At 43.1% G+C, this 16,642-nt stretch overlaps 2 protein-coding genes across 26 annotated transcripts in view; one reads left to right on the top strand and one right to left on the bottom strand.

The window, feature by feature from the left end:
* The window catches only part of LOC108026765 (glutamyl aminopeptidase), a 502,322-nt gene that overhangs the window by 83,883 nt on the left and 401,797 nt on the right, over positions 1-16,642 (bottom strand). The gene's annotated exons all lie outside the window — the stretch shown is intronic.
* Positions 468-16,642, top strand: part of LOC127012037 (uncharacterized) — a 141,055-nt gene continuing 124,880 nt past the window's right edge. Inside the window, exon 1 of one of the 2 annotated variants that reach the window (XR_007765461.1) lies at positions 468-572. Coding sequence is in view for 1 of the 2 variants with exons in the window: in XM_050890155.1 (XP_050746112.1) it covers positions 6,678-7,202 (525 nt within the window). In the remaining variant the exon portion in view is untranslated. Of the gene's footprint in view, positions 573-6,531; positions 7,347-16,642 lie in introns of those variants that run through there. The other variant, XM_050890155.1, reaches the window with a different exon arrangement.

The following is a 16,642-nucleotide window of genomic DNA, read 5'->3' as shown; positions in this document are numbered from 1 at the left end:
TGGACCCGATGTGGAGAGTTTTGGCGTGCCGTGTGCAAAAGGGAAATAACGGTTCCCAGAGGCCCTATATAAACCCGCAGGGCGCTGGCAGCGAGATCAGTCAGTCGGGATCAGTCGTTGAGATCAGTCAGTCAAGATCAGTCATTGAGAAGAGTCAGTCAAGATCAGTCATTCAGCATCAGTCATCCAGTGGAGATCATACAGTCAAGAGCGGGCAGTCAGTCGAGAGCAAGGAGTCGTCGGAGGCAGCGCCGTGGGAGCCTACGAGGAGCAAGATCGTCACGTCGAGACGTTCGGGATTGGGATTACTAGGAATCTCCGAACTGAGACACAGGTGGCTGAGGTCTAAGGAGGCGCCACACGGCCAAGTTCTGTTCTGTCCTGCCGACGAAGTCCTGGCGGTACGCCTGGAGGGTCTACCAGACTGAGATTTGAAATCGAGAGTAGGAAGCCAGAAGGGAGAGAAGTCCCGGAGCGGCGTAACAGAACCCCTAGAGTAGCGAGCCAGAAGGGAGAGAAGTCCCGGAGCGGCGCAACGGAACCCCTAGAGTAGCGAGCCAGAAGGGAGAGAAGTCCCGGAGCGGCGCTACAGAACCCTGAGAGTCACGAGCCAGAAGGGAGAGAAGTCCCGGATCGGCGTATGCCCTCGAACCCAGCACAGAAGTCAAGACCTACAGCCACCTGTCAGGAGTAGTTCGCAGGACATCGCCACCAGCAAGCAGGACACCACACCGCAACGGCCACGCAAGGAGGATCGAGCCCGCAGAAACGGCACGGACAGTACGCGGAAGGGCGAGGCTAGGGTGCAACGTTCGTTCACACGAGGTACAGAAGCGAAGTGAAAAGCGAGGCAGCTTCCTGGCGTTCTGCATTGACTGTCCGCACGATCTGAGCGGAAGCCCGTGGGACCATCCGGGACAGAGCAAGGGACAGGCGGTCGGGTATCGAGAGGAGTGATCCTGGAGAGCTCGTCGGTCTGTTCACCCTAGTCTGAGAACGGTGATGCTTCCCTAAGCCCGCACGGCTGACCCCATAGCGAGTCTGAACCGTGGCCGAGCAGTCACCGAGCCAGCGACGTCAGGAGAAATCAGCTGAGTTTCTGAAAGGAAGGGCGTTGAAGTGGTTTATCGCCAACAATAAACAATGGAAAACCTGGGCCGAGTTCATTGAGAGCTTCCATCTCTATTTTCTGCCGAGAGATTTCTTTACAAGGCTGTCGGATCAGGTCAGGCAACGGAAGCAGGGTTTCAGTGAGTCATTTAAAGACTACCTGATCGACATGCAAACGATGTCGAGGCCACTAAACTATTCTGCGAAAGACACCTTAAAGATCATAAAGGAAAACTGCACCCCAAGCCTAAGGATCTTCTTAAGGGCGTACAAAGTGCCGGACCTGGACACGTTGATGCTATTAGCCGATGAATACGAAGAACTGGAAAAGGAGCGGGAAGCGTTCGCCCAAGAAAACAAGTTCTCAAGGGCAAAGTCGTCACCACCAACACAGGTCACGTGCAGAAGATGCGAGGAGACAGATAGCCAGGAGGCACGATGACCAGTTTTCACCGCCGCAACGAGTTCCACGACAGCAGGCAACAGGAGCACCACGAGGAGGCCAATGGACGCCACCACAGCAGCAACAGATACAACCAGCGAACACGGTGTGGTGACCGCCAAACACAACACAGAGGCCGCGGGGCACGACACACATTGCAGATCCCCATGAGGCCTGCCGAAGGTGCGGCGGCCACGGACACTGGGCACGAGGATGTCGACTCCAACGCCTGCTGTTCTGCTGGGTGTGCGGGAGAGTAGGTGTCAGGAGCGTCGAGTGCTGCCAGCAGGCGGGAAATGCCCAGCGACCTCAGCCGCAGAGAGGCGAGCGGGGGTCGCAAGATGCTACCTCTCCAAACTAACGGGCAAGCTAATCGAGGAGGAGCAGCAGTTGTCCGCAGCGGTGACGATTGGGGGAGGCACGTACATGGCCACGATCGACACCGGGGCAACAGCGAGCTTTATAAGCAAGGAACTGGCGGACAACCTGGCTGCCCTCGGGAGGATTACGAGGACACGGCGGCAAGTTAGGTTGGCAGACGGAAGGTGCGGCGGAATCGATGAAAAGCTGGAGGTGGAGATCGCATTCGGGAACAAGCGACTAACCATGAACCTGTTGATACTACCAGGGGTAGTGGATTCATTGGTGTTAGGATGGGACTTTCTAACTCAAGTCGGAACCGAGATAAGGTGCGCTGGACTCGAGGTAAGAATACCGGCCAGGAACCGACACAATGGGTGGTTTGAGGAGAGGCTATCGGTAGCAGTCGTACAGCAGGAAGCAGAGTATGACGACACAGCGAAGTTCCTGGAGGCAGAGCTAGCCAGTTTTAAAACCATGACAGGAACGTCGAACATGGCAGAGCATCAAATAACGATGAAGGACGACAAGCCAATAAAACAGCGATACTACCCGAAGAATCCGAAAGTTCAAGGGGAGATCAACGCGAAGGTGGACGAGCTACTCCAAATGGGATGCATAGAGCACTCAACCAGCCCATACAGTTCTCCCATCGTGATGGTTAGGAAGAAGACGGGCAAGTGGAGACTGTGCGTCGACTTCAGGCAGATAAACGCCAAATCGATAAAGGATGCCTACCCGATGCCTCGAATAAATTATATCCTCGACCAGCTGAGAGAGGCACGGTACATAAGCAGCTTGGACCTGAAGGATGGCTACTGGCCAATCCCGCTGAAAGAAAGCAGCAGGCAGTACACCGCATTTACAGTGCCGGGAAAGGGCTTATTCCAGTGGAGAGTAATGCCGTTCGGACTCCATTCGGCATCTGCGACCTTCCAGCGGGTGTTGGATCGGGTAATTGGTCCCGAGATGTCGCCGCACGCATTTGCGTACCAGGACGATATCATAGTGATCGGACGCACACTAGAAGAGCACAAGGCAAACTTGAAAGAGGTATTCCGGCGACTGAAAGAGGCTAATCTGAGATTAAACCCGGAAATGCCAGTTTTTCAAGAAGGAGCTGCTGTATTTGGGTCATAGAGTGACTAGCGACGGGATAGGCACGGATCCGGAGAAGGTATTAGCCATTGCCGAGTTAGAGCCGCCGTCAACAGTAAGAGAGCTCCGACAGTACCTGGGAGTAGCTTCATGGTATCGGCGATTTGTTCCTGACTTCGCAAAAATAGTCAAACCACTCAACGATCTGCTGCGCAAGGGCAACAAGTGGGTGTGGACACAGGAACATCAGTCGGCATTCGAAGAGGTAAAGGCAAGGCTGGTGGCAGACCCGGTACTGGCGTGTCCAGATTTTGAAAAACCATTTGTTCTGCAGACGGACGCAAGTGATTACGGTATTGGGGCCATTTTGACCCAGGAAACCGAAACCGGAAGCCTCCGCAGCATGCAGCTGGATTCAGGACATGCGCGAGAAGATAAGGACGCAGCCACAAAAGTACCCGGACTACGTAATGGAGGGAGACACTTTGTTCAGGAACATTCCACACAGAGCAGGCAGTGAGGATGTCGCGACGTGGAAGTTGTGCGTCCCGAAAGCTCTGCGAGAAGCGGTGCTTAAAGAGAACCACGACTCACCGGCAGCTGGCCATGTAGGAAGCAGAAGGACAATAGCACGTCTGGCAGCCCGGTACTACTGGCCAGGTATGCACCGAGACGCTCGAGCCCACGTAAGAGGATGCGAGACATGTATCAGATTCAAGCCAAATCAGATGCAGGCAGCTGGGAAAATGCTTACGCAGGTGCCAGAGGAACCGTGGGCTACAGTGTGCGCAGACTTCGTCGGACCCCTGCCGCGTTCAAAACACGGCAACCAAATGCTGCTGGTGCTGATAGACAGGTTCTCCAAGTGGACTGAATTGGTGCCGCTGCGGAGCGCGACAGCCGAGTCCCTAAAGAAAGCGTTCAGGGAGCGCATCATCGCAAGGTTTGGGGTCCCTAAGGTAGTCATAACGGACAACGGAGTGCAGTTTAACAGCAAAATCTTCAAGAGTTTCCTGGCCGAGATGGGGGCCAAGCAACAGTTCACGGCTCCATATACCCCGCAAGAGAACCCGACAGAAAGAGCAAACAGGACCGTGAAAACGATGATAGTGCAGTTCACAGGGCAGGATCAAAGAAACTGGGAGAAGAAATGGCCTGAGATCATGCTGGCAGTAAATACGAATGTTTCGGAATCCACAGGATACACGCCAGCGTTTGTTACTCAAGGCAGAGAACCGAGACTGCCGAGCGCCCTATACGACAGAGAGACCTTGGGAGCAGGACGACCCACTGAGACCCCAGGGGAGAAGGCAAATAAACTCGGGGAAATCTTCGAGATTGTAAGGCGGAATCTGGAGAGAGCCTCCCAGGATCAGGCTAGGCATTACAACCTGAGGAGGAGACAATGGGCACCAGCGGTGGAAGACGTCGTGTGGGCCAAGGAACATCATTTGTCGAAGGCGGCCGAGGGGTTCGCAGCAAAGTTGGCCCCAAGATACGACGGACCTTACCAGGTCACGGATTTTGCGTCACCAGTAATCTGCAAAATACGGCACGTGAACACAAAAAAAGAGAGGACCATCCACGTGAGCGAGCTGAAACAACAACAAACACAGAACACCAGCGAGCAGCTGCAAGCAGATACGGTAGACAAAAGGCAACAGTAAAGTTTCAAAGGATACCCGGAGGACACAAGGAAAGGGGTCCAAAGATAGCTCCAAGGATACCCGAAGGGCACGAGGGAAGGGGTCCAAGGATAGCTCCAAGGATACCCAAAGGACACGAGGAATAGGGTCCAAGGATAGCTCCAAGGATACCCGGAGGTCACAAGGAAAGGGGTCCAAGGATAGCTTCAAGGATACCCAAAGGACACGAGGAAAGGGGCCTAAGGATAGCTCCAAGGATACCCAAAGGACACGAGGAAAGGGGTCCAAGGATAGCTCCAAGGATACCCAAAGGACGCGAGGAAAGGGGTCCAAGGATAGCTCCAAGGATACCCAAAGGACGCGAGGAAAGGGGTCCAAGGATAGCTCCAAGGACGCGAGGAGAAGGTCTACAAGGATCTGATTAGGACTGGCAGCAGCAGTCTGTCGAAGGAAGGGGGAAGTCGGCACAGCTGAGACAGCTGAGAAGGACATCATGCCCAGACGAGGAGACGGGATCGCGGGCCGGATCGGGGTCCAAACCAGGAAGCACAGCTGCTGGATTCTGAAAGGGCACTCGTGGTCAACGAAGGCAACCTGCCAAAAGAAAGGAATACTTACGCAGTGGTAAAAAGGGTAAAAAAAAACTAAAAACCTGCCGACCGGTGCACGGGCATAAACAATTGCAAAATCACCATTCAACAGGGAAGGGGGCGCCTCGATAGGCGGTCGATTGGCACTGGACGATAGTGCGATCGATGGGCACAAGAAAATGGAAATATCGGTGATGATGAACATCGCGGCTCGCAAATGGCAACGCCGCACCTGCGATATCGATATCGTGAGCAGGCCCTCTGGGTATCGATAGCAGATTAATATCGGTGCCCAGTGGGAACAGATGAAGGATCGGCGCGGGAGATTCGAAATTGCTATACGGAGGACGACCGGCGCTGTGGAAAGGAAATAAGATGGAAAGCGTCGAGGGAACGTCGAGGGAGCAACGAGGGAGCACCGAGGGAACCGGAACGAGATGCGCCCTGACTCAATGGCTAGGATATACAAGGGAACGCCGGAGAGTGGGAGCGCTGAGTTTTCTTAATCTTTCCCGAAGTAAGGGGGGAATGTGAGGGGTTGAATAACTCCCCACAAATCCCAGCAGCAGATGGCCGGCCGCTCACCAGGTACGCGGCGAATTCGCGTAGTGGCGGCGCGGCGAAGAGCGAGGACGGAGAACGAGAGAGTTTGGAGATCGAGGACGGAGAACGAGAGAGTTTGGAGATCGAGGACGGAGAACGAGAGAGTTTGGAGATCGAGGACGGAGAACGAGAGAGTTTGGTGATCGAGGACGGAGAACGAGAGAGTTTGGAGATCGAGGACGGAGAACGAGAGAGTTTGGAGATCGAGGACGGAGAACGAGAGAGTTTGGAGATCGAGGACGGAGAACGTGAGAGTTTGGAGATCGAGGACGGAGAACGAGAGAGTTTGGAGATCGAGGACGCAGAACGAGAGAGTTTGGAGATCGAGGACGGAGAACGAGAGAGTTTGGAGATCGAGGACGGAGAACGTGAGAGTTTGGAGATCGAGGACGGAGAACGAGAGAGTTTGGAGATCGAGGACGCAGAACGAGAGAGTTTGGAGATCGAGGACGGAGAACGAGAGAGTTTGGAGATCGAGGACGGAGAACGTGAAAGTTTGGAGATCGAGGACGGAGAACGAGAGAGTTTGGAGATCAAGGACGGAGAACGAGAGAGTTTGGAGAACGTGAGAGTTTGGAGAGGAACAGAGTTTTGGAGAGAAAGAGAGTTTGGAGACAAGGGAATTTGGAGAACGAGAGCGTTTGGAGAGCAAGAGGGTTCGGAGACCAAGAGAGTTTGGAGACCAACAATGGAGAAGGAGAGAGCGGAGACTTGGCGGGCGGAGCGAGAGTGCCGTGTGCAAAAAGGAGTAACGGGACGCCACCGGACTTTGGACTTTGAAAAGAAGGTGCCACATCTCAGCAGCGGTGCGGCACACAAACATGTCGCATGCGTCCCCGGGATCAGCGGGACGGCAGCATCAGGCTGGACGGCGGCGGGAAGCAGTGCGTCAAGGACAAGAGGGTCAAACAGGGACCATGGACTTTGGACCCGATGTGGAGAGTTTTGGCGTGCCGTGTGCAAAAGGGAAATAACGGTTCCCAGAGGCCCTATATAAACCCGCAGGGCGCTGGCAGCGAGATCAGTCAGTCGGGATCAGTCGTTGAGATCAGTCAGTCAAGATCAGTCATTGAGAAGAGTCAGTCAAGATCAGTCATTCAGCATCAGTCATCCAGTGGAGATCATACAGTCAAGAGCGGGCAGTCAGTCGAGAGCAAGGAGTCGTCGGAGGCAGCGCCGTGGGAGCCTACGAGGAGCAAGATCGTCACGTCGAGACGTTCGGGATTGGGATTACTAGGAATCTCCGAACTGAGACACAGGTGGCTGAGGTCTAAGGAGGCGCCACACGGCCAAGTTCTGTTCTGTCCTGCCGACGAAGTCCTGGCGGTACGCCTGGAGGGTCTACCAGACTGAGATTTGAAATCGAGAGTAGGAAGCCAGAAGGGGGAGAAGTCCCGGAGCGGCGTAACAGAACCCCTAGAGTAGCGAGCCAGAAGGGAGAGAAGTCCCGGAGCGGCGCAACGGAACCCCTAGAGTAGCGAGCCAGAAGGGAGAGAAGTCCCGGAGCGGCGCAACAGAACCCTGAGAGTCACGAGCCAGAAGGGAGAGAAGTTCCGGATCGGCGTATACCCTCGAACCCAGCACAGAAGTCAAGACCTACAGCCACCTGTCGGGAGTAGTTCGCAGGACATCGCCACCAGCAAGCAGGACACCACACCGCAACGGCCACGCGATCCTCCTTGCGTGGCCGTTGCGGTGTGGTGTCCTGCTTGCTGGTGCCCGCAGAAACGGCACGGACAGTACGCGGAAGGGCGAGGCTAGGGTGCAACGTTCGTTCACACGAGGTACAGAAGCGAAGTGAAAAGCGAGGCAGCTTCCTGGCGTTCTGCCTTGACTGTCCGCACGATCTGAGCGGAAGCCCGTGGGACCATCCGGGACAGAGCAAGGGACAGGCGGTCGGGTATCGAGAGGAGTGATCCTGGAGAGCTCGTCGGTCTGTTCACCCTAGTCTGAGAACGGTGATGCTTCCCTAAGCCCGCACGGCTGACCCCATAGCGAGTCTGAACCGTGGCCGAGCAGTCACCGAGCCAGCGACGTCAGGAAAAATCAGCGGTCAAGGATCTTCGAGGAGCGACAAGACAACCAGCCACATCAGGAGCAATCAGCGGTCAAGGATCTTCGAGGAGCGACAAGACGACCCACACCGTCGGAGACAGCGAGACGAGCAAGTTATAAAGCCGACTGCAGTCATACCCGCAATAAACCAACTCCGAACCCGAGAATTCTGTGCTTTTCCACTGAACTACTGGGCGGTCACGTTTATATAAATTTGGTGGGAGGAACACACACAATCTACTGAGCTAGCCGCACAAATACCGTAGCGAGCAGAAACCAAAGAAATTAGTTCGTTACACTAGATAAAGCACAATCAAGTGGTACACATTGGGTTATATATAATAAAAACAAAAATAATATACATTTATTCAATAGCTTAGTCTACAGCCACCTATAGGAGTTGTGAAATACTTGGTGTTGGATCAGATTTTGAATAGAATTCTGTAGAAACCTAATGTATACACACGTACAGCTGTAAGCCCTCTTATAACTATCCGATCTGCTTAGCGAGCGTTCGGTAATAAAATCAGTAGAACATCATCTTTGAAAGAGAAAAGTCGTCTCAGTCTTGAATTTTCGGTCGTTCAATCAGTTTATACTTAGAGTTTCCTGCACCCCCATATTCTGATTTAAATGAGTTATAATTATAGAAAACGCTCTATAATTCACCGTTCACTTGGGTTATAGAATATAATACAATTACGATATAGTTCAAGACTTTGATACGTACAACTGTGGACACCTGTGCCTCGCTTTTATACTTTCTTTCGTAGAAGATGTGGAGTCATAAAAGGTATATTTGGTTGGTTAATTAACATTTGGGGGTTGAAAATCAATGTGTGGGTACGTGTACGTGTGAGCTCTGTATGGTATAAAAAGTGAACACGCACGCGTTGAACTTCACAGTCTAAGTCTTTACCTCACATCGATCGTCATCTAGTGAACAAGAACTTTGATTATTCTTAACGATGGACTAAAACAGCTGGTAAAAGCTGACAAATAAACCGATACAGTATAGTTACAGTACAGATACAGTACAGATACAGTTCAGCTACAGTACAGATACAGTACAGCTACAGTACAGCTACAGTACAGAAACATTACACCCCTGTTCAAGTAATTACCATCCAAGACCAAGTCTAAACCATCCAGGTAACAACGGGTAACAACCGTAGCACGTCCAAAAATCTTAATCACCATTATGAACCATGAAAAGCAGATTATTTCCCACCAAACATCCGATCGTTTCTATGACAGCTATATGATATAGTCGTCCGATTCGAAATTCAGAACTAATTTAAAAATGTTATATCCAAGCTAAGGAAGGTATATGTTAAAAAACACGAAAGTATAATTTTTTTAAAATTTTTTCACCGATTGTTCCTATGGAAGCTATAAGATATAGTTGTCCGATCAGGCTGGGAAAGTTTCAGCCCGATAGCTTTAAAGCTGAGAGACTAGTTAGCGAAGAAACTGACGGACAGACGGACGGATAGAGGGGCAGAAGGACGGACAGATGGACAGACGGACATGGCTCGCCTTGTTACGCTGATCAAGAATATATATACTTTATGGGGTCGTAAACGTCTCCTTCACTGCATTGCAAACTTCTGACTGAAATCATTATTTCCTCTGCAAGGGTATAACAATAAATGCACTTTTTTTTAAATATAATGAAAAAAATATATCGAATCATTTTTATGGGAAAATGGTATATAAATTTTACAGAAAATGACGTTTCCTAAACAGTATTTGTTTAGTAACTGAGGAGTGACTACATGAATTTCGAAAAAAATTTAAATTCATTTCCTATAATACTTGTAAAATATACTACGATGAATATTATGTCTAGGTTCGCATTGACGGAAAAATTCGATGATCTCAAATAAGTCAGAAATCAGACGAATTTACAATTGGAGGTAATTTTTAAAACCTTTACCGAACCCTTACATGAACTCGTTAAGGAAAATAAAAAAAAGACAAAAGACATCTAATGTAAAAGACAGTATAAAAGTAAAACGTGAATTGAATAAATATACAAAATACGATGATGATGAGGAAGAGTTGAACGATTTATACTCTACAACTAATGAGAAAGATCTCAAATCTAATCGAAATATAATTTTACGAAGTAAAGTAATTCCAATAACTAATTCTTTTCACAGAGGAATATAGAGGAAGATGTAGAAAAAGAGAAAATGGAGACGGAAAAGATTGAAGAAAATTCATTAACATTGGGGAATAAAGAACTAAAAATTAATGATAATAAAATAACATTTTTTAGTGGAATGAGTTGTGATCTGACTCCTGGTCTGTACTCTCTAATTTTTCTTAGTAAACCTGAATACTATCATGATCATGATTTAAAGATGTATTAAAAAATTATTTTAGAAACGAAATTTTAAAGAGTAGGCTTTAACCCTAATAACTGAATCAAGAGTACAGGAGCATACAAATATAGACATATTATTAAGAAATTTTTACACAGTGGGATAAAACGGATCCTGGCTTACTAGTTAAGAAATCATGTCAAAAAAAGGGGATGGTGATGACCCTAATTAGTCACGCATGATTGCACACAGGTGTCATAATGACCTAATTAGCATAAAAAGGTCACTTAATTAAGTTAGAAAGGGTGTGAGGTATGAGGATCACCCCAGAGAAATGGTGAAAGTGGGTGGGGTGTTTTGTCATGTGTTGTCTTGTTTTTTTCTCACCCAAAGGTGTGTGTGTGTGAGCAATGTTTTCTTATGCGTATACAGTATAGTTACAGTACAAATACAGTACAGATACAGTTCAGCTACAGTACAGATACAGTACAGCTACAGTACAGCTACAGTACAGAAACATTACACCCCTGTTCAAGTAATTACCATCCAAGACCAAGTCTACAAATTACAAATTATTTCATTTTTTCTAATTATTTCTGCTAAATACATTTGTGCTTTTATGAAAAAAGTATACTCCATCGTTCCAGCAAATTTTATGATGTTTTTTTGTTAACCAAGTAGCTGTTTTTCTACATTTTTTATTCAATTCAATAAAACCATATAAAGAGTGTATGAGAAAATTAGAGTTCAAGATTGTTTCGTTTTTGAATACGACTCCAATTTCTTTAGAATAAATTTATTATTATTTCCTTGAAATCCTTGTACATCAAATGCAACAATGTCTTCACTCATGATTGATTGATTGTTAAACAATCCGCTGAACTAGGTCATTCAACGTATCATATTCAACTAAACGATCATGTATCAGCACGCAATATACTTGAACATTTTCGATAGCGGGCTTGCTAAGTTCAATTGAAATCCTAACATCAATAGGTCCCCATTTAACCATTTCATCTTGATATGATAAGTCTATTACGATAATAGGAACTTTAGTTTTAAACTCTGCAGGTGATAGTAAAGGAGATTCACTTCGATTATAGTAGCTAGTTTGAAACTTGCAATACATTTCATAAAGGTGAGCAAGTCGTTCTTTCTCAAAGTCCAAATTCAAGTCATCGTAGGGATATGTTTCAGAGTTTAAGTAGACCTTTAGATTTCTTAAATTTCTTGTAATCAGATGGTGGTTATATTTAAATGCAATTAAAGCAAATCGTGGACGTTCACGGTTAGCAGCTAATTTAACATTCCAAACATGATGTGTTCCGTGACTTATTATAGGATTAATGTATGTATCCCAACTGCGGAACGCAATCGGTAGATTGAATCCACTTTTTATAATATCATACATTTTAATTTTCGTTGAATCGCTGGGTGTTATATGAGGAATTTTTCATGTAATATTAGTCATATTGAGATGATATTTTCCGACTCTTTGTGCATTCTCAATTTTACCTTCCTCAAGTATATAATTTAAATTTTTTGATATCAATAGTACTAGTTCATGTTTACAATGTAATTAAACTTTTTTGAAATCTTCAGCAAATCCAAGTGGATTTTTAAGGGGTATTGAAAAGTTAAAGTGAGTTGTTAAATTGAAATCGGGTCCTGCACTTCATCCAGAATTGTAAAAATTAAAAAACTAAAATTGATTTAAAGAAACAAAGTTTTTTATTGTAGAAGTAATACCACTAAACCTGCTTCTATCTATCTTAACATCATTTATTTCATAGCGTATTTCATCTAAAAATTATGCCATGCAATTATTTTTCATCCTCCCAAAAACATTTTGAGTTTCAACCGCTCCCCCTTCCTTAATTAGGGTAATATCTCCTTGAAAATTTAGAAGACTCTCATGGGGGAGTACATATAAATCTTGATTTTGAATTGTAATTCTTCTCTCATCATTCGGTTTAAATGATTGTTGATACGGTGAATAACTGTGATATACTTTCTTCGATATACTATCATCAGCGAAAGGTTTTTCTCGTACTGCCAATTTTTCATTCAAGTTTAGTTAAACTCTTACTTTGAAGCCCAGTGATTTAAGAATTAACTTGTTTTTTAATGTAAGTGTGTGTCTTATTACTTTCGATCCTCTTCCTATAACTTTATGTTTTAAAGTGTGCTGATGATGGCAAATATCACCTCTTTTATTATATATAATCATTGTATTAATCTTAAATGTAAACGAATTGTATCGTTTTCACCGCGTTAATTAATAAGTTCACCGTTCTGATCAGTTATGTGTATAGAGAGTGTACTTATTTCTCTAGTGTTGACTGGTAAGTAAATAAGATTGTGTGGTGTGATGTTCATTATATAGCCCAGTGGAACATTAATTCTGATTTCGTATAATGAAAGATCTTGTCTACTATCAATATATGATACGCTCAGAATATTAAATACTTAGCGTATTGTGTTTATTTTTAAAATATTGACAGGTTGGTCCGATATATATGTTTTTTTCAGGTCGGGGTAGATTATTTTTTTATTGAAACCAAGCAATTGTCCAATGGAGTTGTTTCCATTAAAATAAATAGGTTCCTTGGTAGTTATAATATAAACTTTAAGTGTGTTATTATTACTTTCCATTCGAAATGTTTTCTCAAAATCATAATCTCTTAGTTTATTTTTTAAAAAATTATAAATATCATTGAGTTCATATGATTCTATGGGGAGTTGAATAACTTTATCACCAATATGAAATAGATTATTAATTTTATCAACATTGGGTATAGAGTTGCACATATGAAAGTCAATGAGTGCACACTCATAGTCACCATTCGTCAGTTCAATGGGTGGGAAATAAGAAATGTTTGTAATGGGTTCATTACCATTTAATGTAAGAGTGAATGATCTACTCATTTTTTAATTTAATAATGAACTGTGAAAATATAGCTTACAGAACGAAATTTATATTCTCAAATAATTATAAATTCATTTAAACCCTTCCCATATCTTCCTTTTTCCACCTCCTTATCTGTACTTATTATGAGGAATCCGTATTTATCGCTCCAGCACTTTAGACAAATTTTCATAAATGAATCATAGGACATATCAGTATTTACATGATCACGATATATGTGTCGCATACTTAAATCATCTTGTTTAAACATTATAATCATATTCGTTTTGGAATGTGAGTATATGTTTGACATAGGTAAAAAAATCTATATTTTTGTGACGTCCCATACAAAACTATGAGCGAATGTTGTTTTGTTTTTCACAAGCGACATCATCAAAATAGAGTTTTTTATAGCCTTAGCGGGCGGTAAAACTTCATAATTTTGTGAGAGTGTATAATGTCCCATACCTTTTATGGGTTTAATTAGTTTCTCTAAATACTCATACTTTGGTTGATATAAACTCTTTGAGAACACATATATATTCTCAAATTTAGGTCCGTTTGGACTTTCAATAAGACTGAGCATAACATTTGTTTTTCCACAGTTTGACGGACCGACAACCAATGCTCTTATTGTATTGCGTAATAAAGAACTATGTCGCGGAACTGAATTTTTAAATTATTGATCACCACCCTCGATATTTCTAACACAGATTTCTTGTTTTTGACGTATTCAACGAATATTCATGTGTGTAATGTAGTTCATTCGATGAGAAATGCTCCTTGATTAAACATTTTATAAAATGGGTAAAAGTTTTTATAATTTTTGCAGTCAGAGTTCAAACTTGAAACGAGGTAGTGGTATTACAAATAAAATAATTAACACACTTCCATTTGAAGCACATATTCCTGGCTATAATTTTTGTGGACCTGGAACAAAGGTTGGAGCGCGGTGATCGTGGGATAAATCAATTGGATAAAACTTGTAGAGTACATGATATTGCATTTTCACAAAATAAGGATCTAGCTGTTCGACATAAGACTGATGCAGTATTAATAAATAAAGCGTGGGAACGTGTTGGATCAAAAGATAGTAGTATTGCAGAGAAAAGAGAAGCATACTTGGTGACAAATATTATGAAAACGAAAAAGAAATTCGGAATGGGTGTGAAGAAGGGAACAAAGAGAAAGTGTAACTAAAGGAGATCAAAGGTAAAGAGTTTTTCAAATGTTATCTAAACAGGAATACGGGCATTGAAAACTCAGAAACCACTAAATCTAGTGAGTGCAATCAAGGTTGCGCGTAAAGCCGTCAGTAAATCAATTGGTAGAAATAAAAAGAATAAGATTTCTCGTGTCATAAATGTACCAAAAATTGGTGGTTTTTTACCTATTGTACCCGTTTGCACTAAGTGCATTAGGTAGTCTTGCCTCTGGTAGTGCAGCCATTGTTAAAACTATTAATAATGCAAATATAGGAAAAAAACAATTAGAAGAGAGTAAACGACATAATACAAAAATAGAAAGTAATAAGGTGGGTGAAGGTATGTTTCTAAAATCTTAGAGAAAAGGTTACGGATTATATCTCAATCCATTTAGAGGAAATCCAAAAAACTGATTACTAAGCTACCTAAAAAACCGCTTTCAAATTTTGAAATTTTGAATTTTGGACAAAAGTATATTCCACATTTCCCAGGTGTATTTATGAGAGACTCACGACCAAAATCTCCTTGGAGAGAAGAGTCCGGAATTATAAACCTAGATGATAGTTCATCAAATGTACCATTTTGGGTTTGCTTACAACAAAAATAAAAAAGTATACATCATTTTGATAGTTTTGGAAATTTACAACCCCCAAAAGAAGTTGTGAAACACTTGGGAAATAATATTAACTATAAATATGAGAGAAAACAAACCTTTAATACTACTAATTGTGGACACTTGTCTTTCCAATTCATACTCTCTATCCCTCCCTAACTTTTTCGTTATGGTTAAGTGATTTCTCTATGATTCTCTATGATTCTTGAAACTCACCCTATTTTACACGCTATTCGCTGCTATGATTGGTCAATTCTAAGTCAAGAATGAGATAGGAAAAGGACGGTTAGTTTACCTCAGGGTATAAAAACTCGATCAAAAGTTATTTGAACTCACATTTAAAATAACCACCTGTAAACAGTCTAAATCATCTCCAAAACTGCTAAAGAAAACAAAAAACAATAACAAGAAAAAACAGTTAAAACAACTGAAAGCAAAAAACAATAACAAAAAAAAAAGTTAAAACAACTACAAACAACATCTACAATGGAGTTAAAACAACTACATCGGCTACAAACAACATTTACCACAGCTACAACAACTACAAACAACAAAAACAAGAAGAAGAAGAAGAAACAACTAAATGAAGAAAAAACTACAAATGGTCAACGCGGAAATGATAAAGGTACTCAAAGATTTTAATGGTAACCTCCCAAAACCTCTCTTAACAAAGACGAAGGTGGAATCGGATGTACGCTACCCTATTCGACGAGCTCAACGTAAAAAAACCAGCTTTGCAATGGCGCTCGCTCTTGAACTTGAAGAGTATATGCTGTACTTGCCGGAACGATACTCAACTTTTGATGATTCGACCATTGAATATATAAAAGATAATCTGTTATGTATTATTAAAAGGAATGATAACAGCCTCGTTTTAGAATTAAATAAAGCTCAAAATGTATTCATTTTTAATATTATTAATGTATTTATTTTATCAAATAAAAATAAAATTTCATTAAGCTCAAATCACCTTGTTATAAATATTTAGGTTATACTACTTTTTTCCCCAGTAGCACATGAGTACCAGAGAAAACTACAACAATGAGGCGAAATCTTTTAGAACAGTTGACGAAAAGTAGGAATTCTTTAAAAAAAAATTTGATAAATTGAAGCCAATAAAAAATGAGAACGTATCAAATTTGGAGGAAACTTTTAAACCTATTACAGACCCTTTACATGAATTACTAAGTGAAAATAAAAAATTAAATAAGAAAAAAAAGTATATTAATGATACACACAATGTTAAGACTGAGTGCAAGAAAGAGAAAATAAGAGAACCTAAATTTAAAAAATGGGTACAGAAGAGAGTAATTGAAAGTGATAGTGATGCTTATGTTGATGCTTACTCACAACACTCTCATATAGATGAATCTGACATTTCTCATCAATCTCTTATAGATGATTCTGATGTTTCACAACAGTTTCATATAAATGATTTAAATGAAAGTGTATATGAAGAAACCCGGGTGAAGTATAATATCAACATTAATCAGTTAAAACAAGAAATGATTTTAGATAATAGTTATGGACCAAGGGAAGACAATAATATTTTTATGTTGGGTAATAGTACACTTAAAATTAAAAAAAAATGTAATGTAATTAGGAAGTGGAAATTTATACTCTTTAATTTTTCATTTCATAAGGTTTATACTAAGAATGATGATAGAATCATATAGAAACAT

Source organism: Drosophila biarmipes, unplaced genomic scaffold, assembly GCF_025231255.1.
Source record: "Drosophila biarmipes strain raj3 unplaced genomic scaffold, RU_DBia_V1.1 ptg000017l, whole genome shotgun sequence".
Classification (NCBI taxonomy): domain Eukaryota; kingdom Metazoa; phylum Arthropoda; class Insecta; order Diptera; family Drosophilidae; genus Drosophila; species Drosophila biarmipes.
The sequence above is the reverse complement of the archived record's forward strand: the minus strand, read 5'-3'. Positions and strand labels throughout refer to the sequence as shown.